Source organism: Tiliqua scincoides, chromosome 4, assembly GCF_035046505.1.
Source record: "Tiliqua scincoides isolate rTilSci1 chromosome 4, rTilSci1.hap2, whole genome shotgun sequence".
Lineage (NCBI taxonomy): Eukaryota > Metazoa > Chordata > Lepidosauria > Squamata > Scincidae > Tiliqua > Tiliqua scincoides.
Genome location: NC_089824.1, coordinates 116,052,481 through 116,077,142, shown reverse-complemented (window position 1 = coordinate 116,077,142; position 24,662 = coordinate 116,052,481). Strand labels below are relative to the sequence as shown.

At 45.4% G+C, this 24,662-nt stretch overlaps 1 protein-coding gene across 1 annotated transcript in view; it reads right to left on the bottom strand.

Moving 5' to 3' along the window:
* Positions 1-1,244: 1,244 nt before the first annotated feature.
* The window catches only part of CACNA1E (calcium voltage-gated channel subunit alpha1 E), a 360,216-nt gene continuing 336,798 nt past the window's right edge, over positions 1,245-24,662 (bottom strand). Inside the window, exons 44-48 of the mRNA XM_066623540.1 lie at positions 23,978-24,086; positions 20,456-20,584; positions 15,299-15,479; positions 4,552-4,742; positions 1,245-1,781 (exon numbers count right to left, since the gene is read on the bottom strand). Coding sequence (XP_066479637.1) covers positions 1,245-1,781; positions 4,552-4,742; positions 15,299-15,479; positions 20,456-20,584; positions 23,978-24,086 — 1,147 coding nt within the window. The remainder of the gene's footprint in view (positions 1,782-4,551; positions 4,743-15,298; positions 15,480-20,455; positions 20,585-23,977; positions 24,087-24,662) is intronic.

Genomic DNA, 24,662 nt, shown 5'->3' with positions numbered 1-24,662 from the left:
CTTGTAAGGAAAAAGGAACAACGAGGCCTTGTTTATATGAAGCCCTTACTGTAAGGCTAGGTGATGCCAACTTTATTATGGAACCAAACTTTGTGTGTGTTTTGGTGTGTGTGGAGGGGGGGTGTTGGATACTTTTAGGTTCCTGACCAGCATCTGAAAATTTGATGGCCTCCTAGGATACAAAAGTTGGCCATTTCTGCCATAGAACACAACTGGCCTCTTTTATATGTTGTAGCTCCTTGGATCTTGCATAAAACAAGACATCACAGCTTCCTCCCTCTGAGGGTGAGAGAATATACTGCCTTGGTGCTAGTAATACACCAGCTTATTAAAATAAATCTATACACGTGTGCATGTTTGTATACGTAGCATATAAATACACACACACATATATGCTCTACACTTTCCAAACTTGGGGATATTAATATATGTTTGAGAACAGTGGGCTACATATATTTAGCAGCAGCAATTCTCTCCCTGTGTCCCCTTTACCCTATTCCTCTTGGGTGACACAAGACACTTGGGTCCACTCAAACCAAGTCCTCCTTACCACACGTTGCCCACAGCATCTGTTTTCCCTTCCCCCCACCAAACCCTCTCTTCCAACTTTGTTACAAGGTTTGTCTGTTCTCTTGGAAGGCAAACCTCAAATCTCAGGTTCTGCAGGAGGACCCCATGCTATGACCTCCATGTCATTGAGGTTTGGGGAAGTTCCCTCAATCTTAACCATCCCACTGGATAAATCATAGGCAGGATCCCCAAAGCAGACAAGTTGATTGTCTCAAGGGAAGAGTCACGCGTGCCCCGAACCACCAACTAGATTCATTTTCTTTCATTCTGCCAAGTATCTAAGGGCAAAGCCATAAATACTGTAGCGTCCACATTGCTTCCTGCTGTACTACTTCAGCAACTTCTAGCTCTCCTTTGGTGTACATTCTAGGCTTTCTTTGGGAGGGAGGGAGCTACAGCTCCATATGACTGTTGATAGGAGGGTTGCTGTTGCCATATTATTTCACTCTCACTGAACAAGCAGGCACACCTTTGCTGGGTCCATGGATGCAGGAGCTAATCAAATGTTTCTCTGTGCAATTAGAAAGGGGAGGGAGGAAAACAAAGAATCAGTTGGTTGGACTTTCTCTTTTTTGCACAAAAGCTCTGTTTCTGGCTGTTGCATTTGATTTCCTTTTTTCATTTCATTTCCAGATGTGGCAAACAGCATGCGTCAGAAGGGAGGGGAGCAGCTTCTAGCACTTGTCATCTTCTTCCGTATCACTTAATACGTCGATGCCAGCCCCGTACATCATCCCTTGTGATGCCCCTCTTCTCCTCCTCCGATAGTGCCCATTGGGCATCTGCCAGCTGTGCCTTGAGCGAGGACCTGCTGCAATCGTGTTGGAGCGGCCAAGGCTGGTGGCCACGGCAGCCTCAAAGGTGAGTGTCTCCTCCTCGCCACAGTCTGAAGCATGGGAGTCGTCCTGGAGCATCAGGTAAGGCTCTGAGATGTAGCGCTGGGGGGTGGAAAGAAGGCTCTGCTTTCCCTGTGGGGAGCTGGAAGACTCAGTCAAGCAGGTGTTTGTCTCCAGAGCCCCAGAAAGCAAAGGGGAGCCACCCTCACTATCATCAGGTTGTGGGGAGGTGTCTCCACAGTGCTGCATCATGGCAGCATAGGAAAGGAGGGGGCGCGGCTTTGGTGGCACTGGTGGGAGTTGACGGCGGCTTCGCCTTGGCGTGCTGGTGTCAGATATAGATGGGATGGAGCTCTCACTCAAGGAGCCTGTGCCCTGGAAAAATGAAAAAATCAATCAATCGAGAGAGAGAGAGAGATGAGGATTATTCACGTCAGGCAATGGCTTTCTGCTCCATGAGCCACCTGGGGTGTTGATGAGGAAACTGCAGGTTATTCAAGCTGGGAGACTGTCACAGGCCAGATTTCTTCTGGCTCAAGAGGTAAGTGACATGAGGAAACCAATCCCATGTCATTGCCCTGCTATAAAAGAGCCAGGGTGGTATAGTGGTTTGGGAGGTGGACTTAGACCTGGGAGATCCAGGTTTGAATCCCCTCTCAGCCGTGAAGCTTCCTGGGGGACCTTGGGCCAGACACTTTCTCTGATCCTCGCCTACCTCACAGGGTTGATGTGAGGACAAAAAGAGGGGAGTAGCTATGTACACCAACGCTGAGCGCCTTGGAGGACGGGCGGTATAAAAATGTGAAAAATAAAATTAAAATAATAATACAAAGCTCCCAGATCCTCTGCTCTATTAAGTCTAGGCAATGTGTTGCCAAGAGAGACCACCAAACTATTAACCATGCTGCCAGACTCCTCCTTGTCTTCCACCTCTTTGCCATTTTGTCCCAGGCACTTCCAAGCCTTTGGACATGCGTGCTTAAGATTGGGTTTCGGAACTGGCTGGTAGTCACCCTGCTCCATGTTAGTTCCATGGAAACAAGTTATCATAGGGTGCAATCCTAACCCCTTATGTCAGTGCTTTCCAGCACTGGCATAGTGGTACCAATGGGACATGAGCTGCATCCTGCAGTTGGATGTCATTCAGAGGCCTCCTCAAAATAAGGGAATGTTTGTTCCCTTACCTCGAAGCTTCATTGCTCTTATGTCAGTGCTTGAAAGCACTGACATAAGGAGTTAGGATTGCACCCTTATTGTGCTAGAGTCAATATAATGCAGCAGACAAATTGCTCAGCCAGTGAGCTGCTCTTTCTTTTTTCTTTTTTTGCCAAAAGGAAATGCACACATCTGTAATGGCAGAGAAGAAAATGACTGTTGGCTTCTGTCTATGATTCATGTATATGGTGTTTGGATACAGTATGCAGTGGTCAATAGTACATCCCAGCATGCTGGGAGCTAGGCCGGAGTGTGTGTCTTGTGGGTTACTACTGCAATAACATTTCAATTAATCTGCATGCCACATTGGATATCTTTCATCTTGGATCACCCTCTTAAGCAGTGTTTGACATTGCAACTGGCTTTAACATGCCCTCTACCAGTATTCTCTCTAACCATACTTTTTTTTTTCCTTTTTCCTAAACCAATGGTTCTTTTTAGCACCAGGACCCACTTTTCAGAATGACAATCTGTAAGGACCCACCAGAAGTGATACCATTAACCTGGAAGTGATGTCACGGCCAGAAGTGACATTATCAATTTAGGCTTCAAACCTAAGCCACAAACAGTCAAAGGTCTCATTACACAGTGCACTTGTGCTGTTGTTTTGCATAGCTTGGAATTCAAACATTCCAGCTTGGATGTCAAAGCAAAATGCAGGCTTGCATCCTTCTCCAACCATGCAGCCGTCCCCTTTCCAGTGTCCCATCTTCCCACTGATTCAGGACAAAGCACTATGCCTCTCTCCTACCAAAAGGCTGCCCTGCCCAGCAGCTCTATACCCTGTATTTTCATCTCTATATTTTCAATGGCCGCTGAGCTAGGTGCTACCCAACCCACCTTAAATTGGCTTGTGACCAACCTAGTGGGTCCCGACCCACTATTTGAGAAGCACAGTCCTAAGCAATGAACCCAAGGCAAAGTTCAGTGAAACTTGCTTACTGCTATATAGGTATTATAAAGGTTACTTAGAACAATTATTGAAAAGTAGTATTTAAATATAATAGTAAACAAAACAATTTACATAGCAAAAGAATATGAAGATGGTTCCCTGTTCTGAAGAGGCTCACATCTAAAATTGTGATGAACTTGTTTCTGCTGGGGTGTGACATCAAACTCATTTCGGGGGCTGGGAGTGTCTGTACCCAAGAACTGATTAAATATGCAAGTTCAAGGTTTGATGACTGCATCCTCAAGGGATGGCTTGCAATGAGCCAATGAAGATCACATGAAGACGTATTGTCAGTTATCACCTCAAATACAAGGTCATTCAGTGAAGTCAGTTCACACGTTCAGATGTGAATCAGGGCTCGATCCAAACACTCCCTTGGGCCGACGCAAGTCCCAGTTTGCGCCTCCTCGAGAGGAAGCCAGGCCAGAGCTCAGAGAAGTGCCAGCCTGCGGAGGCTGGCATAAGCCTCCACGCCGGCTTCCTCCTTGACACTTGCATCAGCTCGGCTGGGGCGACACAAGGACAAAAGATAAGTGGGGGAGGTGGGAGGGAGGCGTTCCTGGGTGGGGGGAGGGTGGGTGGTGGGCAGCCCCAGGAGCGGGCGGGCAAGGAGCCAGAGGCGGGGCTGGGATCTGGCAGTTATGCTGGATCCCAACCCCCATTCCCAGGGAGAACAGTGCGGCTTCAAGCCTCTCCGCTTTCCTCGGACTTGCGCCACCTCAGGAAGTGATGAAAGTCCGAGGTGACCTATAGGGGCCAGCAGCCCTTACCCAGGGGTAAGGGGAAAAGTTTCCCCTTGCCTCTGGCTGAGCCTCTTGGCTTGCCAGTTCCAGCGCAGGATAGGACTGTGCCTTCATGGTGACATGGAATCAAGCTATGTGTGAACCAGTCTTAAATACTCTCAACAGAACTGAAGCACAGGGTGTTTGCCTCATATTTTTCTTCCTTATTATACTGTTGTGCAAGCTTCATACTTACATGTCTGTTGGGGGTTTGGGACCTGCCTTCACTGGGAGACCTGGACTGGTGTCGCTCGGGAGAATCCCCATCTGCTGGTGGACTTCTTTCCTCTGAGTTGCAGCGGGAGATGTCTGGAGAGAGCAGGTGCTTGCGTTCCTTGGAGCGGCCTCGCTCTCTGCCTCCTGATCGATGTGTGTCAGATCGATGGCCTGTATTGGACAAAGGCAGGGTTACAAGAACATTTCTCAGGGGTTTTCATTAATTCGTATTCAGCCCCAAACAGTTTTATTATTTGTATTTCTCCTTCTGTATCAAAACTAGGAATGTCCTTCCTGCTCATATGTCTACACCAACAAGGTATTTTTACAACTTGATTTTTCAGTCTTTTGCTCTGTTATGATGTCTCATTTGATGCTAAATTTGTACTGAGTTTTTGGTCAAGAATATTTTTGAGGCAAAAAGTCTGCTTTTCAGGGTACTGGGAACTCTCTGGAAAAAAAAAAATCCATGTTCCAATTCTTTGCATGGGGGGGCGGGGCTACCCACAGTCCTTTCCCCTCTGAAGTGGTGTTGCTTTGGCACTGTCTTAAAAACGTGAATAGAACTGCATCATTCTCCTTCACTCTGTGATCCCAGCCAATTGGGGATCATGTATGAACATTATATGATAAGGGCAACAAGGGCAAATAAAGCTGTATTGCTTCATGCTGAAACCCAGCTTTAGTTCTGATGGTGCTAGAATGTGCATTAGAAAACACATTCAAATACATATTTTTTAAATATATTTTTATGCCAACCTTCCTCCAAGGAGCTCAGGGTGATGTACAAATCCCATTGAGAGCAATGTACGGTGTCAGCCCTATTCCTAAAGCAGTTGGAATGTGCTAGTTGGAATCTGCCACACTTCCATAGCCTTTTGAGTGCTCCTTCTGACCATGGGTGGTACTTCCAGAGGGGTGAGATAATATTCATGAAATCCCCTCTACTTCATTTTGGCTTAGCCATAGTTAGATAATTAAGCTTTCTACTTCTTTGTTGCGTCACTTTTAGACTTGGCTGTACAGTGATGATTCTTCACTTATGGCCTAGTCGCAAAACAGAACATAATCCTTAGGGCCTAGGGATTATGTTCTGTTTTGCGACTTCAGATGTTCTGTCAGACCACAATGCTGGAGTCAGGTTTCTTTAAAGTCTTGATGATTCCATAGAGACTTCCCTTGCAATGGGAATAATCGTATTGGTGAGAGACTATCTAGTGCAGCAGCTGCCGTATGGAAATGATTCAAGCAGCTTCCCATGTCACAGGTTGAATCTAAGAATCACCCTGGTGTAGTTGTAACTTGACTGACAAACTTCTCAGCGACACAGGGCCTAATGTCTGCAACTTCTGGGTCTAGAAATGCATACCACTGGATTTGAAGACTGCCATCATTTGTGAAAAGTCCCGAAAGGCTGAAAAGTTGCCAGGGCTAAAATATTCTCCCAAGCTCTAGAGTGATTCCACCCTCCTACACAGTTTATTGATAGGGCTTATCAGACTTCTGGTCACACCTGAGAGAGCTTCTTAACTATGAATTCATAATTGCCACAAGTTCAGTTCATCTGCTTTCTATGATATATCAAACTTTATTACATTTAGGAGACGTTAACAATTCAGGGCATATAATACAATGGGAGAATATCCTTAAGGCCTTTGTGTCATAAAATTGAGCACATGCTTGGAAGAGTGTTAACTCCTGTATAGGAGAGCTGAATGAAACCTTTACTGTGTGCTATAGACCCCATAAGCAATATCAAAAATTTATAGTAATAACACAGAATGATGCAGGAAAAGTGAGAAGAGGTAATGCATTGTTGGTAGAACTACTGTAATGCCAAGAATTTTGAACTCAGATTATAACACAATAAATAAAATACTTAAAGTTATTTTTGGAACCAGAGGCAAACTGTGATTACTGACTCATCCTAAAGATCAGCTTCTTAAGAGTGGAACACAATGTTGTTTAATATGATAATAGCTGCCAGGCTACTATGTACTAAATATCAATAATAAATTCCCCACTTGAAAGAATGGTACATTAAATTGTGGGATTTGGACTTTTTAAAAATTTGATTACCTGGTATGTACATATGACTCATAGCAAAGTCAAGGTGAATAAATTCAGAAAGAAAAGAAACTCTTTAGGGGCTTTTGGAATGCACAGGAACACTTGGTTAGAAGTAACCCTTTCCTTCTGCTCTAGCCTCTTCTTCTTCTATATATAGGTTTTATCTATATAGCTCTAATTCTCGTATTATATGCTATTTGGATCTTACTATGTACTACTGGTGCTTAAAAAAACATGGGAGAGTTTATTTTTATTCTTGTATTAACAAGAGTACATAATGAAGATAAGTCTGGCTTATACAAGATAAGTCTTGTCTCCTACACCCCGCTCTCCTTCTTTGTGCCTTGTGATGTATTGGATGTATTTGGGCTCTGGGCCTGGGACCTCACGTCTCCTACCCCACTGGCTACCTCCTACACCACTGGCACCAGCAATTTTCAACCACTGTACCGTGGCACATTGGTGTGCCACAAATGGTCTGCAGGCGTGCCACAGGAATTTGGGGAAGGGTCATTTATTATTTATTTATTATTATTTATCATTTATGGAAGGGCCATTGGGGGATGTTAGCCCCCCAACAGCAGCATGGTGTGCCTTGTTAATTATCAAAAAGCTGATGGTATGCCTTGACAATTTTAACACCTTGTCAGTGTGCCCTGAGATGAAAAAGATTAAAAATTGCTTCTCTAGACTGTCTGAAGTCTAGCAACTTCCTCTTCCCTTCAAACCACATGTCAATTCTTTTGGTAGGAGTGCTCAGCTGTATCAGAGCTTGAATACAAGGCCTTCAGGTGGATCCCAGAGCATGGGCTGAGGGTACACTATACAGTCAACACCTCACTTAAAGCAAATAGGTTTAGAGCTTGTCAGTGCCTGAACGATCCACCTGAGAGTTTCATCTAAGGTGCCATGAGTTATGTGATCGAAGAACAATGGAGATAAATATAATAAATAAAAGTGGCTTTCCATGCAGCTGCTTTAATGTGGTGGTTCACAAAAAGAAGCAAACCAGAAAAGTTTAAAGCACAACTACACAACTGGTTCCTTGAGTTAGAGACATTCGAGTTACTGCTAGCTGCGTTGGCACTTTTTGCTTCACTCCACCGCTCCCGCCTCCTTCCTGCCCTGCTCCCTCTTCCAGCATGCCTCCTCCCTGCCCTCCCCCCACCCTGGAACACCTCCTTTCCACCTCCCTGCACACCCCCACCTACCTCTGCACTGTCTGGCAGTCTGCATGACCGCCGAGGGGTGAAGCTCCAGTGCTCCACTAGTGCTAGCCCAGCGCCGGCCAGCACTGGGTTAGCTTGCTCCACTGGCGGTAGGGCCCACAAAGGTAGCTTGCAGCACGTTTTTGACAGTGCGTGCTGGCAGTGAGCCAGCACGCACTGAATAGGATTGGGCCCTAAGAGTTCAGTTGCAGTTCTTCTCAGCCATGCCATGATTAAATCCTTGTCTTAACTTCCCTAGTCTTCTTCTCTGTGGTCTTATCAAATCACAGCTTTCCTGTTCCTAAATGCACAGAATGCTGCAGCCCATGGCATCTCGCTTATACAAATGTATATGACTATAACTCCCACAATACTTTATCCAGCTATGCTGGCTCCCCAGTCATTTCATGAGCCTATTCCAAATGGCATTTTATTTGCCAAGCTCTATTTGGGTTTACTCCAGCTTCCTGCACAACTTTATAGTTTTCTCTCTCTAGCAGTCCAATCCTATCTAAATTACTACCCAGCGATGCAGTGACGCTGGTATGAGCTATGCTGTATCTTGCAGGGGAATTTTGTCTACTGGAGGTTTCCTCAGGGTAAGGGGACATTTGTCCTCTTGTCCCAGAGTAAGTCCCAGCAGCCACAGTGGGTTAACTCAAACCTGTGTATGTCCAAGGATCTGTGCAGGCTGATCAGGCCTGGGAAGGGGGTTAGGATACAGCGTGCACCGTTTGAGGACAGGGAACCATTTATTGATTTATTTTATTATGTAAACTGCTTTGTGAGATACTCTTATTGAAAAGCAGTGTATACGTATTCTTAATAATAACAACACTTTTTAAAGAGATGGATAGCTGACATTTAGTGGGGGAACAGCAACTGCTCCTATCAAATCCAGCGGAGCATCTTTTCTAATGGCTGTTTGCTGGTATTTAGTTTAGTTTAGTGTCTCCTGGAGTATTTATACCAGAAGCATATCTTGGGTGGCACAGGAGGGGTGGACACTCCAGGCACCAGTTGAGAAGAGGTGCTGGGAGTGACTTACAAATGAAGAGTGGTGGTGGCGGCAAAGATGATGGGGGAAACAGCACCAAAGCAGGAGGAAAGTTGGACCCTGTGTCCAGTTTGGCTCCAAAATTGAGCCATTCCAAATGCTGGTGGTGGTGGTGAGGCAGCACAGAGGGTGGCATGATGACACAGGGGGTGTGATGTTGCAGGGGGTGACATCACCATGTCGCCTCACCCTGGGTGCACTTGGGCCCCATTACGGCTCTGTTTATATGATATATACTTTTACAGATCTATAAAGCGCTGTGTTGCAGTTGATGAGTAGAGTTCAACAACAGATTGTCTTGGGGTGGCGCTGTTAGATAATGCCTTTAAATTCTTGGACATTATTAAATTCTTGGTCTGTTTACCAAATATCTATGGGTAATACAAAGTAGGCATTTCCCAACACTGCTGGCACTAGAATGAGAATTCAGAAGGATTTGTCTGTAAATAACAAGATGGAATTCATTAGTGACAAGTCTAAAGTATCCACACAAAGGAAATAAGAATGAAACACACAAACACAAAAGTGGGGGAGTGGAGGAAAGTCAGCTGGGTGGCTGCATTACAAAGTAGGAGCTGAGGCGGGAGGGGTAATGGACATAAATTGGAAGAGGGCCAGTGATATAAAACACCATTTTGGGATGTGTTAAGCAAATGTGGCAGGCAGCCAATTGTACACAACTGTTCTGCTCTGTTTGGTGGTAGTTATGTGCCAGCGTACTCCACTGTGTGTGTGTTCTTCATTCTGGGCACAGTTTTCGAAGATTTACGTATAGAGAAAAGTTGGTAAAAATATTGTAGTAATCAGCTTTGGGGAGCATCCTGAATCAAGTGTCCTGAATGGAAATCCTAAATTTCCCCTTCCATCAGCCAGGGTTAAAATTGCATGTAAGGCAAAAGTGAGCATTTCAGCTCCATAGATGCTATGTTTCCTCTCCTGTTGTGAGCGAAGAGTCCATGACTCGCTGCAGTACAGAAGTGTACTCAGGACGCAAGCTCTGTAGACCTGGATCTTGGTATGTTCCGTCAGCTTCTTGTTGGACCAGACTCTCTTTGTGAGTGTGGAAAACGTGGTAGCTGCTTTACCGATGCGCTTGTTTAGCTCGGTATCGAGAGAAAGAGTGTCGGAGATCATTGAGCCAAGGTACACAAAGTCATGGACAACCTCCAGTTCATGCGCAGAGATTGTAATGCAGGGAGGTGAGTCCACAAATCCTGAACCATGATCTGTGTTTTCTTAAGGCTGATTGTCAGTCCAAAATCTTGGCAGGCCTTGCTAAAACGATCCATGAGCTGCTGGAGATCTTTGGCAGAGTGGGTAGTGACAGCTGCATTGTCAGCAAAGAGGAAGTCACGCAGACATTTCAGCTGAACTTTGGACTTTGTTCTCAGTCTGGAGAGGTCTGCACTTCTGTACTGCAGCGAGTCATGGACTCTTCGCTCACAACAGGAGAGGAAACTGAACGCTTTCCACATGCGCTGCCTCCGACACATCCTCGGCATCACCTGGCAGGACAAAGTTCCAAACAACACAGTCCTGGAACGAGCTGGAATCCCTAGCATGTATGCACTGCTGAAACAGAGACGCCTGCGTTGGCTTGGTCATGTCGTGAGAATGGATGATGGCCGGATCCCAAAGGATCTCCTCTATGGAGAACTCGTGCAAGGAAAGCGCCCTACAGGTAGACCACAGCTGCGATACAAGGACATCTGCAAGAGGGATCTGAAGGCCTTAGGAGTGGACCTCAACAGGTGGGAAACCCTGGCCTCTGAGCAGCCCACTTGGAGGCAGGCTGTGCAGCATGGCCTTTCCCAGTTTGAAGAGACACTTGGCCAACAGTCTGAGGCAAAGAGGCAAAGAAGGAAGGCCCATAGCCAGGGAGACAGACCAGGGACACACTACACTTGCTCCCAGTGTGGAAGGGATTGTCACTCCCGAATCGGCCTTTTCAGCCACACTAGACGCTGTGCCAGAACCACCATCCAGAGCGTGATACCATAGTCTTCCGAGACTGAAGGTTGCCAACACCTAAGATGCTATTTAGCCAAGGTAATTGATTAGTGTTAGCAATATGCTGTACCCCTGCTGTCAAGTTGGTTTCTTTCTCCTGGGCCAAGAATTTAGAAAACAAATTTGTGTCTGGAAGAAGAGAGATGATTTTGGACTCTCTTATGAATTGCTTCATCTCATTTGTTGTCAATGAGCCATTATACAGGTAGTTGAAGGTTTTCTTGAAAGACACGTCACTTTGGTTAGACTTAATTCGAACATAGTGTTCTTTGTTAGTATTACATGATTATGTGTGAAATGAATTCCTCTATACTAATATGCAAACTCTGTGTCTTTCCTATACATTATTATATTGTTGTATTTCTTTTCTTTTAATAAACAACATGGGGTTGTGTTTTTTTGAAAGAACACTATCTTTTACTAAATCCTCTTAGGAGCTGCTTAAGAGTATTCCTGGAACCCCTGCAAGAATTACTCCCCAGAGAAATATGCAATTTCCTTTTTTATAATAGCCTGCCACAGGTGGTACCAGCCCTCCTACTGGAGGCAATAACTGGAATACAAAGAAAAGAGTGAGGTGGGATATGCTTAAAGTATCTGAATATATCAGAGCTTGTGGTGGAAAGCATGAAAATTAATTGATCTTTAGAATGACACAGTATAAGCTGTATATTTGAATAGGTGAATTTACTTTGCCATTTAATGGAAATGACTGCACTGGGGGGAGGGAAGGGATATTAACAAACTGTTTAACTTTATTAGGGCTGAATAGAGGAAGATGCAAGAACCTCCTTAAACATAATAAAGTTAGTGCAGAAACGATGGGAGTGGGAAGTCACTTCTGTGGAGAAACTTTATGTATTGCTTTGATAAAGGTTTCTCACCATTTGATTGAAACCAATAGCCATGTTCAGACAAGGGAGAGTAAGAAGTCCCTGCTTAGCCCTGCCCAGCACTCTGTGTCCCAGCACTCACACAGGGTTGCAATCCCTGGAAGAACCTCTTCCCATTTGTTACTGGAGACAAATGCTTATCATGGTGGGGGAGGGGGATTTGGGAGTGTGTTGTCATGAGGACTAAGCCAAGCAGTACCCTCTAACCCTCCAAATGCCTGAGAGCCCAATCCTGAGCTCTGTGCCGCAGCTCTGTGCCACGGTAGACTGTCGCAAATGTGCTGTAAGGCACATTTGCTCGCCTCACTGCTAGGCTCCTGCCTGTGCTACCCGGCGCCGGCTGGTGCTGGGCTACCGTGAGGCGGTTGCCCAGCTTCCGCAGCTCAGCGGTCTCCCAGACCGCCAAGCCGTGGCACGGTAAGCAAGGGCAGGGACGGGGCGGGGAGGAGCTGTTCCGAGGAGGGGGGAAGTTGGTGGGGGGTGAAGAGAGGGCGTGAAGAGGGAGGCGTGACGCAGAGGCATGATGCAGGGAGGAGTGTGGGCTGGGGGCATGCCATGGTGAGGGAAGGAGGTAGGTCCACGGAGCTCTGCTCCGCAGGATCCAAGGCGCACGTGGTGGGCTCGGCGCCCTACACGAGCGCCTTTGCTTTACCGCTGACCTTTCGGTCGGCGGTAAAGTGAGTAGCCCCACTGCGGTGCTGCTTACCTTACCTGGAGGAAGGGGACAAAAGTCCCCTTCTCCTGAGGCACCTCCCGCAGTAGCCTGGGGCACGCAGGATCCGGCAGCAGCTGTTCTCAGTGCCGCCGAGGCTGGGTGTCCCAGGCAGCTCAGGATTGGGCTGCAAATTGTGTCCACAAAATTAATGCCTAATTAGAGCTTAGGACATCTGCCTGCTGCCTTGCCAGGCTCAAACTGAGCCTCCCAATGAAAAAAAAAAATCACTTCAGGTTTTTTTGTAGAACTCTCAGGGGCCTTCCTCAGAACTCAGAGGCTTCCCCAGGCCTCCCTCAGTGGCTTCCCCGGACCTCCCAATGCCTTATAAGGCATTAAAAAGTGACTTCTGTTTTTTCATAAAACCATTTGCCATCGAGAGCCTCAGTCTGAGCCTGGCAGGGGCTGCAGATGGACGTTCATGGCCTCTGCTGGGCTCAGAGGACCCTCCAGAGGAGAGGGGAGCAAAGCTCCTCTTGCCTCCAGAGGGGGTATGCGCTGGGGGCCCTGCAGACCCAATCCACTGATAAGTAAATGCAGGGATATGGGATCTGCGGATATGGGGGCCACTCTGTATTGTTAAGTTCAATGCATCCAGATAGTATCCCTGCCAATGATATTTGCTCTTCCCACCATCCTTGGCCATCAATGGTCCCCTGCTCCCTCAAGTGACTGTGCCATTCTCTCCTTGAGAGATTTTGAGAAAAATCCCTTCTCAGTGCACCCCTGTTACCCTTGCACTCTTCCTTCAAACCTTGTCCAAAATCTGGGTTTTCCATAAAGCCTGGCGCTTAACCCCCTAGTCTTCATCTTGTGCTGTAGTGCAGGTCTAAATACACTCAACCCAAACCTATGCCTGTCTACTCAGATACAAGCCCCATTAGAGTCAATGGGGCTTACTCCTAGGTGCGTAGGGTTACAGCCACAGCTACATTAAACACCAATTAAGTGCTAACTGTCTCCATGCAGTTTCCTGTAATTTTTGGGGGGTCCCAAATTCTACAATTCAATTTTACAGCATATGCAAACCTAATAGCAGCAGTCAGAACACAAGCCAACACAGAACAAAAATCAACATGACTTGCCTTCCCTCTTGGCAATTTACTACAGCTTCCTTTTCCTTTCCACTGTTTAATTCTCTAGTGCAATGGTTCTCAAAGTGTTAGCACCAGGACCCACTTTTAGATTGAGAATCTGTTGGGACCCACCAGAAGTGATACCGGAAGTGACATCATCAAGCGGGAACATTTTTAACAATCCTAGGCTGCAATCCTACCCACACTTATCCAGGAGTAAGTCCCATTGACTATCATTGTTAAAAGCAAATACATAGTAGCCTGTTAAAAGTACAGGTCTGTAACATTTCTCCTAAAGTAGTCACATACCAAGGTAGCATCAAGTTTAATATCTTAAAATGAAATATTGATATGTGTGGGGACCCACCTGAAATGGATTTGTGACCCACCTAGTGGGTCCCAGTTTGAGAAACACTGCTCTAGCTGCCCTTAATTCAGAACATAGGGATGTGATGTGAGAGAAAACTAGATTTCTTTCCCAAGGCCCTCTTAAGATTTGATTTTTTTTTTGGGGGGGGGGGGAAGAAAAGAGATCTTGTTTTCCCCTGCTAACTGGTTAAGAGGCACTTTTTCAAGTGGGTGCTCCTCTTTTATTTAGCAGGGGGAGAGTAACTGGCCCACCTCACCCCAGCAGTGTCTTTTCTAGTGGCTGTCTGCTGGTGTTGCATCTTTTTAGATTGTGAGCCCTTTTGGGACAGGGAGCCATTAGATATTTGATTTTGTCTGTAAACCGCTTTGTGAACTTTTGTTGAAAAGCGGTATATAAATACTGTTGTTGTTGTTGTTTACTTTGAGGACCATTGCTCTGTGCTGAGATGAGGACAATGCTCTCTGAACAGATTTAGATTTAATGAATTCATTTTAGAGATTTATATCTTGCCTTTCCTCCTAAAGTTCAGGGCAGCTAACAAAAACAACAATATGACAGTCAATAAAAAAGAATACAATATAAAAACAGCAGTATTAAAAATGACCATTTAACTGATTACAACAGAATTATAAGTCTTTGCAAAAAATAGGAACATCTTCAAATACTATCAAGTGTCAGGGAGAGAAGGAGCTTGTTATATCTCCCTAGGAAGAGAGTTTCAACGTTGTGAGAAGTGGCTTTATTTGAAAACATCACGATGCATCAACAGCCTAATTACACATGGAGAGAGCTACAAATAAATAAAGCTGAAATACAAAAATTTTTCCCCCTCCCCAAGTACCTAAATTTTAACAAATACATCATATTCCTACTGAATTGACAAGATGTTCCTAGAGGAAAACAATGGATCTGATCCAAAGAAAGCTATTTTTGCTTTGATTTCAAGGCGACTGAATGACAATTAGCTTAGTCTTGACTGGCATTCCTATCATTGTTGAAAATTACTTTTATTTATAAAATGCTTAATACTTAAAAAATATACTGAAATGAAAACTATCACATATTATGGATGGATAAATACGGGCTCTTTTTAATTTTTAATAGACCTCATTTTAGAAGCGAGCCATAGAAGTTGGACTCAGGTTCATTTTAACAGGTTCTATTCATTTTTGAATTTTTAAAAAAGAAAAAGACAATTCTTGGTTTTTGCCAGAGATGGAGATAAGATGAGATGACCTCATCATATTCAACCTCACCTCAAACTATATTTAAAAATAATAATAATCCAAGAAAAACCATTATTGAGCCTCACCCCGCTGCTACCTTCTTACCTGAGTCTGTGTTGAGGCGCCGTGAAGACAGATGCAGGGCAGAATGGTAACTGCGTCGGCGGGATTTGTAGGTGTTTTCACTGCTCCTCTCCATGGAGAACTCATCTAGCCAGGAGGTGTTAGTTCGCTTGTCTCGGATAGTAGAAAATGAGCGTCTCATAGACCCTGGGTCTGTGACCACCTGGAAACACATCCCGTGAGGGCAAGGTGGTGAGAGGTTGGCAGGTGCTATTCAAGATCTTTTGTGGCACAGAATAGTACTTAGTTTGGGTAAGTGCAAAACATATTTCTAGTCTGCCTTTCCTCCTGAAATAAATCCCTGGCTGCAGACAAAACAACAGCATTTAACAGAGGGGTGTGGAGGAGCATCACCTACTGCATTATCTGGCAGATATTTCCTTTCATACATGGGCCTGAATAATTTGTTTCAGTTACCTATAAGCTTAGCTATCAGGCCAGGATTTATGCTATTGGTGGAGTAATTATCCTGCCTGTATCTCAGGTTTTTGGCCCATCAGATTAATAAAAAGGGAATAAAAATGGTGGCAATGGACTTCTACAATGAGGGACTGACTGGGGGCCAATCCTATCCAATTTTCCAGTGCCAGTTCAGTTGTGCCAATGAAGTGTGCACATCTGTGGTGGGGCTGCAGTGACAGAGGCCTCCTCAAGGTATGGGAACATTTGTTCCCTTACCTCAGAGCTGCATTGCAGCTGCACTGGTGCTGGAAAGTTGGATCGGATTGGGCCCTGGGTCACTTATTTCCCTAGTTTGTCATGTTCCGGTCTAGATGCAAGTGGGAGAGATAAGCTTAGGCCTGAGATAGCATCTCCTGCTTATTTTTTGAAAAGGTATCAAGTTCTTATGTAGTGTGTTAAATCAGCATCGCTTCTTTGGAGTCAGGTTTAATGTTTAGTGATTTACAGCGCAATCCTGAGCTGCACTTGGGCTGGCACAAGTCCCTTAACAACATACCATAAGGCACAACATACCATAAGGCACGTTTGAGCCTCCTCATGAGTCAATTAGAGGCTGGAATGAGTCTCCTTGCCAACTGAGGCTCCAAGTCTTGCGTTGGCCGAACTTGCCCAATGCAAGACTCTGGGATGGCTGGAGAGGAGGCGGGGAGGAGGAAGGAGGGAGGCGTTCCAGGGTGGGGGGAGAGTGGACAGTGGGTGGCCCCAGGGACAGGCAGGTGGGGAGTGGGGGGCGGGGCTGGGATCTGACAGTTATGCTGGATCCCAACCCGTTCCCAGGGAGTTCAGAGCGGCTTCAGGCCGCTCCGTTCTCCTCAGACTGCAGTGGTGCAAGTCTGAGGAGACCCATAGGTGCAAGGGTGGCTTACCTGGAGGTAAGGGGAAACTGGCTGAGCCCCTCTGGGCACCTATCCAGCTCTGGATACAGCGCAAGCTTCTTGGATTGCCTGTTCCAGCGCAGGATAGGATTGCGCCCTTAATTAATTAAGTTTATACCTTGCCTTTCAGGCAAATGCTCCTCAAGGCATCTGGTCCTAGAAGCTGAAACTGGTGAATAAGAGCCAGACCTCACTAAAACATCATCTTTCTCAGGGAGTTGATCTCAAACGTTCTTGACCGATGGCTCCCTTGACCTTCTGGGACATTGGCTGTGGCTCCCCATTAGGGCTACAATCCTATACATTCTATAGAGCAGCAGGTTTTTTTGCAATGATTCCATAGCTCCCCTAGTTGGTTTCCATGGTTCCTCAGGGAGCCACAGCTCACAGTTTGAGAACTGCTGCTCTAGGGAATTCTGGCTGTTCATTTCCAACTCCTCTGAACTATTCTATGCTTTCTTTTGCAGTATATGTGTGCATGTGAGAAAGGAAGTGCAGACCTTCATGCAGGCTGAGTCAGTCAGGTATTGCTTGTCAAAAGCAACACTTTACACTAAGTTGTTAAGGTCAAAACACTATACAGACACATCCCAACTTACGTAAGCCTCAACTTACATAATTTCAAAGCTGACATAAAGCCTGGGCTGAGCAAGAGGAGCCAGCTGTGCTCACCACTCACTTTGCTCTGTAAGCTGGAACTGTTTCTAACGTCCCCCGTGTTTCCTCCTTGATTTAAAGATCCCACATGGAGGAAGGGGTAAGATGGTTGCTTTTGGAGCATAGTGATCTTGCATCCTCCTCCATGTGGGCTCTTTAAACGAAAAAGGAAATGTAGCGCATGCTGGGAATGAAACCAGCAAAAGCGGTAAAGCAAGTTGCAAACTTTACAGAGCAACAAGCGTGAATGGCTCCTCTCGCACATTCAAGTTCTAACTTACATAAAATGGACTGCCCAATCCTATCTTGGATGCTGGCACCACAGTACAGCAGCACTGAAACAACCACTGCTGAATCCTGTGAGGCCAGGCAGCCAGCCAGAGGTCTCCTCAGGGTAAGGGAACATTGTTTGTCTTACCCTGTGTCAGAACCAGACAGCTCCCATGGGGCTACTTGGATCTGCACCAGCTCAATAGCTGGTGCAGATTCAAGTAGCCCATGTAGGGCTTTGAGGTATGGGAGGGGGGGATAGGATTTGGCAGCAGCCTCTGCTACTCTCCCTGCCCCCCGGGTCTGCAACATTCCCAGGGGCTGCCCCCACCCAGAAAACCCTCTCCCCATTTGCATTCAACCCTCCCCATGCCTCCCTGCAGCCTGTTGGTGCACCTACCCCTGGTTGGAAGGCGATGCTCCAGCGCTGGTGGAAGCCTGCTGGTGCAGGCCCTACCACTGGCAGCACTGGCCTCAGAGTGGTTGCAATGTGCTTTAAGGCCTGTTCTGCCAGTGGTAGCCATCATAGGATCAGGCTCTCAGTTTAGGTAAAGGTGTCTGGAACAGAACCCTTACATCACTGTTCCTCTTGTACGACTGGTGGTACTTGAGGTGGTGTCCAGTGGTATGCACAGGACCCCCAGACCCCTGCCGCCTGGCAGCAATGCAGTGCAACAAGCAGCAGTAGGAAGCTTGGCTTGGTAGGCATGTGTTTTTCATGTGTTCAAAAAAGCCTCCCATCCACCCTGAGCCTCTTACCGGTGTTTGTCGCATTGCGTCTGTCCTCCCAATTTGGAAGTAATCATCGCCCTGTTACTTCTGGTGGTACTTCCAATAGGTGGACCACGGGGAGGGGGGGCGGGGGGGACACATTGAGAAATGTTGCATTACATAAGCTGAGGAGTGTCTGCATAAGCATTTGAAAAGGTGGAGGTGGAGGCTCTGGCCTTTCTTCTCAGCTTGCAAAGGAGTCTGCGCGGATCCCAAATAGAGGTGTTCTCCAATTTGGGCAGAATTGTCAGTTCCTAGTTCAAATTCTGTCTCTGAGTAGTACAAGAGATGGGGTAGGAACCATGAAAGCAGAGAGGGAAATGGGGCTCAGAAGAGCAGCAGAAAAAGAAAGGTGGGGGAGGAGACAAACCTAGGGGGAACGAAAGCAAAGGGGAAAGTCCACTGCACGTAGCATAGTGGAATACAGCCCTCATTTTCCAAACTTTGTTCTCTGTATGTCCCTGAGTCACAATAGTTAATAGAACTAAAGTATATCTATCTATTTTGAATCTATGGTCTAGTTTTGCGGAGGTGCTTGGGCTATAATACACCAGCTTCCAGGTTAGGACTTGTGAGTTCCTTCATACATTCACAAAAAATCCCTGCACATAGAAAACTAGCATGTCAGGGAGAAATGTTCTAGCCTAGACTTTTCCCTCTCATGTACATTTTCTATTTTGAAGGAGTATGTTTTGTATGTGAGGAGCATTCAGTCATGTGAGCCTCTGCCTGAAACTAGACTCAGGTTTACCAGCTCAGTGACAATTCAGCCTACATTTTGATTTAATGAAGCATTATATTTTTATCTGCCATTTTATTCCCATCACTATTGTAAAAGAAATCTCTTTTCACAAATTGCTACTTCCTGCCTATAAATCCAGTATTCTTTTTTGTATTAGTCTAAATATCTTTTTCTGCCTTATTCCACCTACTCATCCGCCGTGCCTTTTCACTATAGTATAACCATTTTCAGCCTGCTTCCTGCCCCATTCCTGCTTATTCCCACCTTTATTTTTTTATCTCATGGTTTCCTGCCCTTCCCACTGATTCAGCACTTCCATCTGGATGCTCTTGCTCTAGTGTAAAATGCCAGTTTTTCCTTCCAGCATTCTCCCTCCTGCAGGTTTGGCCAACTGTTAATGGAAGCACCCCTCTGTGCCTAGAGGCAGAGAACTTCAGAATTTGATTTATAGATATATACAGGAAGCAACAGGAGAGAAAGAGAACTTTGCTATCACACTGCCAGTTTTTTCAGGCCATAACTGATAAAATGGTTAAAAGCTATCAGTCTTTACTTCCCTCATAGTTTATGTATGCAAGGAATGTGGAGCTAATGCAGCAGACACAACTAGAACTTTTGCAACCAAGTCCCTTTCCTGTGGGACACTCTTATAGTTAGGGTTTAATTGCTGCTGGGTAGCATTGGCTTATTATTACAAACCTAAGAAGAGTTTATATATCTCTGTTAATCAAAACAAGACAGACAGAGACAGAAAAAACCAGCTGGACAGACAAAGAGATGGAGTATGGCCAAGACTGATCAGGACAGAATGCTTGGCAGCAGGCATGTAGACAAGTGTCTTAGGACAATGGGAAAAGACTGGAAAGAGAAGGTGGCAAATGTCCAAAAAGAGAAAATACTTTCCAGGTGGAAAGGGATTCTTACAAACTGTTGCCATCCTTGCTGCCACCAGCAAGAGTCTTGGTTGAAGCAGGATAGGAAGGTGATTCCTTCGGGGCTCTGTTCCTCAGTTTCTCTGCAGTCTTGGAAGAAGATTGATGGAGTGATAGGGTGGTTGCTGGGCTGTTAAGATTTGGTTCCCTGCTTTGCCTCAATAGTCCCCTGGATAACTCACTTAACTTTGTGCTTGTCTATACAATGAGGAGGATTTCCTCTCTCCCTGAGCTATATTGAAGTGTTCTGACTCTTGGTCTTTATAGGCTGAAGGAGTAACTTAAACTGAAAGGGACTCAGCTGAAGTGTTACCAATGGTAGATTCTATACAGTACTAAAGTTAATCAACAGCCTCCTATGGGGAAAGGATCACTTATCTCATGTAATGTATCATTCCTTTGGTTCAGTCATTGCTTCACTTGGTTTTACCTGGGGATCCACAGTCAGGCGTGGCATGGAAGAGGCCCTCCCAGATATAGCTCGTTCCTGAGTGTCCACGGGGAGGTAGCTGCCACGGTTAGAGGGCTGCACTCTTTTAAACTCTCTAACCTCTGGCTCCTGGAAATAAACACACAGCCAAGCTCATGGGATTTGGTTTGATTATATTGCTTGCCATCTTCTGCCAGTGTTTCTTCACCAATGTGCCTGGGATGGCTTTGGGATAGAGGCATACACACACGTACCACCTTAGGGGAATAGTGACTGCTTTATACAAGAGACAGGGCCTGCAGTCCTAAGCACAGCGGTCACCTTCTAAGGAAATGTGCCTCAGGACTGAAGTGTACATTTAACAGGAACTGTAGTTTTACTGGAAAACAGGTGTACTAGTTTCCTTCTAACTGAGCATGGAAACTCAGCCTACAGTTTCTTTTCCTGGAAGCATCTTCATGCATTCTGACATCAGCTTCGATTTAAATATGCCATCAGTGTCATTCAGGAAGAAACACTGGGCTGGATTTCTGTGCCTTCTGGTTTATATTTGGCTGAAATCCTCAAAGCGTTTGCATTGGCAGAAATGCTAATGATGCCTAATATGTGCACTTAGTGGATTCAGTTGGTTGATTTTGAAAGCCTATGGATTCTGTATACATTGGGGGGAGGAAAGATGAAGGACTTGTTCAGGCTTTAGATTGGTATACAGTGTTGTATGTGGGAGATCAGGTAAGTGTGTGGGACAAGCAGAAACGACATCACAAACTTCAGTTTGGCAGCATGAAAGTTGTCTACAGTTTCTCTTGTCAGGCTGAAATGAGAAACAGTACATGGAGGCACTCTGTGTGTGTGTTTGTGTGTGTGTGTGAGATAGAGAAAATTTATTGACACAGTCTTACCCACTCTGAGAGGGACACAGAGTGGACTGGAAATACACACACAGCATTACAGTTCAACAAAGGTCAGGGTGGCGCACAGATGTGCACACACAAAATACCTTGTACACACAGACACTAGTCCTACTGACTGGAAAGGTTGGTGTATGTGTGAATCAGAGGCATATGTTCAACATTTGTGTAACATGACTGAACAGTTCAGTTTTGGACCACGGACACCAGCACTGAAGATGAGATGAACACAAACCCATACGCATCAAATACCAGTGTTCAGTCCTGGGTAAGCCACCCAATGAAATGACTATGTAATGAAAGAAAGCCAACCTGCGGAAAGACCACCAAAATCAGCAGCACTAATGAACAGAGTAGGTCATATTTTTCAACTGCAAGTGCATTTAGCAACATTTCTAAAGCTTACAGCATCCTGAGGACCTGACTCATTTGTTAATAGGCAATTTGTGTACATTTCATTTTCCTTCACTTTTACAAAATCTGTTTCTAATTCAAAAGACCTACAGTCACAAAAATGCAATCAAACCTTCCAGTAGGACCAATTTGTAGCTGTTAGAATTATCATGGACCATGCATTGTTTGTTAAAGTGGTTGAAAGTCCCTTAGCATCATCACAGGCTGAGGGTTCTAAATAAATTGCATAATTGGGCAGGAGGTCTGGTCTAGGGGGTAGAGCCTCCGTCTGCCTGAAGATAACATCCACAAGGTCACCAGTTCGAGGCCACCGGCACCGTGCGACCTTGAAGCAGCTGACAAGCTGAAGCCGAGCTATTCCATCTGCTCTGAGCGTGGGAGGATGGAGGCCAGAGTGTGAAGCCAGATCGGAATGAAACACCTGAATGTAGTGGTTCTTGAAAGAAAGAACCTTCTTTCAAATTGTAAAAATCCCTATTTAATAAGGGATTTGGATAAGCCTGCCTTTATAAACTGCCTTGAATAAAGTCTTGAATAAAGTCCAAGAAAGGCTGTATATAAATACCTGTTGTTATTATTATTATTATTAATAATTAGAAAGCAACAATTAATAATTAGAAAGCAACAAAAAAGGCTAAACAGAAAATGGCGTAATGGAAAATTGTGTAGCATGAAAGCTATTTCCATATTCCTTCTATCCAAGGCCATCTGACTTGGAGCAAAAATTTGGAAAACCTTTTTTTGTTTTACCCTCTCATCCAAACTTTCAGCAACTTTTCAATGTATTGTGATTCCCTGTGTCTGAAAAAAATTAATAGAGGAGTGTTGATTGCACATAGTTGCAGGTGCCATTTAGATGTAGGGACATCAAGTGAGGTCAAAAGCCCAGCTTTGACATACATTTAAGGCTAACTGAAAATAAAGCAGTCTGTTTTGGGAGCATTTGTTCTTCTTCCTTTATATATTACATCCATCATTATAACAATAGTGTACATAACACTGATTGTCATCAGGAATGAACAGGAGGCTCTAAATACTAGAAATCTCTTGGTAGTAATGTCAAGGCAGCAAATGTGATAGTTGGGAGGGTGGTGGAGGTACTCTAGCTGGATCACCGTAAAGAACTGGAAGCAGCCGCCAGGCTGCCTCTCCAGGGTCAAATCTAAGATGATTATAGAACTATAGTAGGAACCCTCATGACAGATCCCCAATAAAGGAGGTCAGCATTTGATGTTTTTAATATGAATTCTTCTGGGTAAACAGGCATTTGAACCTTGCCTGGACAACATAAAGACATTCTTTGTCTGCTGTCTTCTATGCTCGAATGTCTTCCTAAAGCTTGCTCAATTCTTATTTCTGGTCAAGATCTAGCACTCTGTAGTGCTCTGCTCCACTTGGCTTCCTGATTAGTCCATTGTTAGTTATATCCCAGCATGATTAGAACTCATGTACCAACCAGTCAAAATGGGGCGAGGGCAAAATTCCTCCTTTCCTGACTTAGCTGAATAGAATTTGTGCATGTATTGGTGAAAAAGGCCTAAGTGTGACAAATAGGGTTTTGTAGCACCTATATTCTTGGCTAGTCACCACAACCTGCAGTCACGAATCCTATGTTTCATCTGCAGACTTGTGAAGGGAGCCATATTTGCACTCTCTCAGTGCTAATACTATTACTATGACTTGTGATTGTACTATTACATGTACTAAAATGGAATTTTAGCAGAAAACTGGAAATTCCATTTTACATCATTAGGTGCTGGAGTGATTTATAGGAATACTCTCCCATCAAGAAAATGTAAAGGTTTTCACTTGGATTTGTTGGTTGTTTTAGGATTTGATAGCTGCATGTCACACTGAGTATTTTTCTAAGTCTTTCTCTATACACATCATCAATTTTATTTAAAAAGCTGGAGAGAAGCAACTTTGGTCCAGTTCCAAAATAATGTTCCATTGGATGACTTTTAGAAGGGGTGGTAGGCTATCCAGCATCTCACTGCAAAGGAAAGAATATTTTCAAGGAACAGTGGGCTTCCTAATAATTAGATGCAGACAGCAAACAATGTATATAGGTAGCATATTGAGGCCTGGAATCTCAAGGACTTTTCAACAGCATACACAAAGTAATGCCAGGGTTACACAGTTTCTGAAAGTAGTGCAAGATATGACAGCTAAAGAGACATTGTGTGCAATGCATTACCAGAGATTGCTGCTCTTGGTATTCCCCATGGTTTGGATCCATGCAGGCCAACTGGAATATCTCTTGGGGAGACAGTGGACTCAGAGAGGGGAATCCGGTCCGGCTACTCCTGTAAAAACAGTCCAACTTCAAATGATAACACAAGACAAATGTTCATGGTGAAGCCTCTGCTAGTTATCCCTCTGACTCCTTGGAGACTCAGGGCCCAATCCTGCTCTGTGCACGCTGGCTCACTGCCGGCGCACACTGTCGCAAACGTGCCGTAAGGGCCAGCTCCGGTGCTGGGCCTGCGGTATGCCACCCAGTGCGCCGAGTATCAGAGAGGTGAGTAGGGGCAGGTGAGAGGCATTCTGGAGCAAGGACAGGTGGGGGAAGGCAAGGAGTGGGAGGAGGCATGGCATTGGGAGGGAGTGGGGCAGGAGGGGGAGGGGCCAGAGGAGCTCAGCTCCATCGGATCCTGAGCCCTGTGTCGGGCTGAGCAGCCCAACACAGGACTCCTTGATTCTGCACTGGCTCAAGAGCTGCTACAGAATCAAGTAGCCCCATTGTAGGGCTACTTCCCTTCCCCTGAAGAGCCACTGCCCAGCACGCGTTGGATGCTGCTGTAGCCATTTTGACACCACAGCAGCCTTGTGTACTGAGCAGTTCGGAATTGGGCTGCCTGGCTATGATTCGCAGTCCTGCA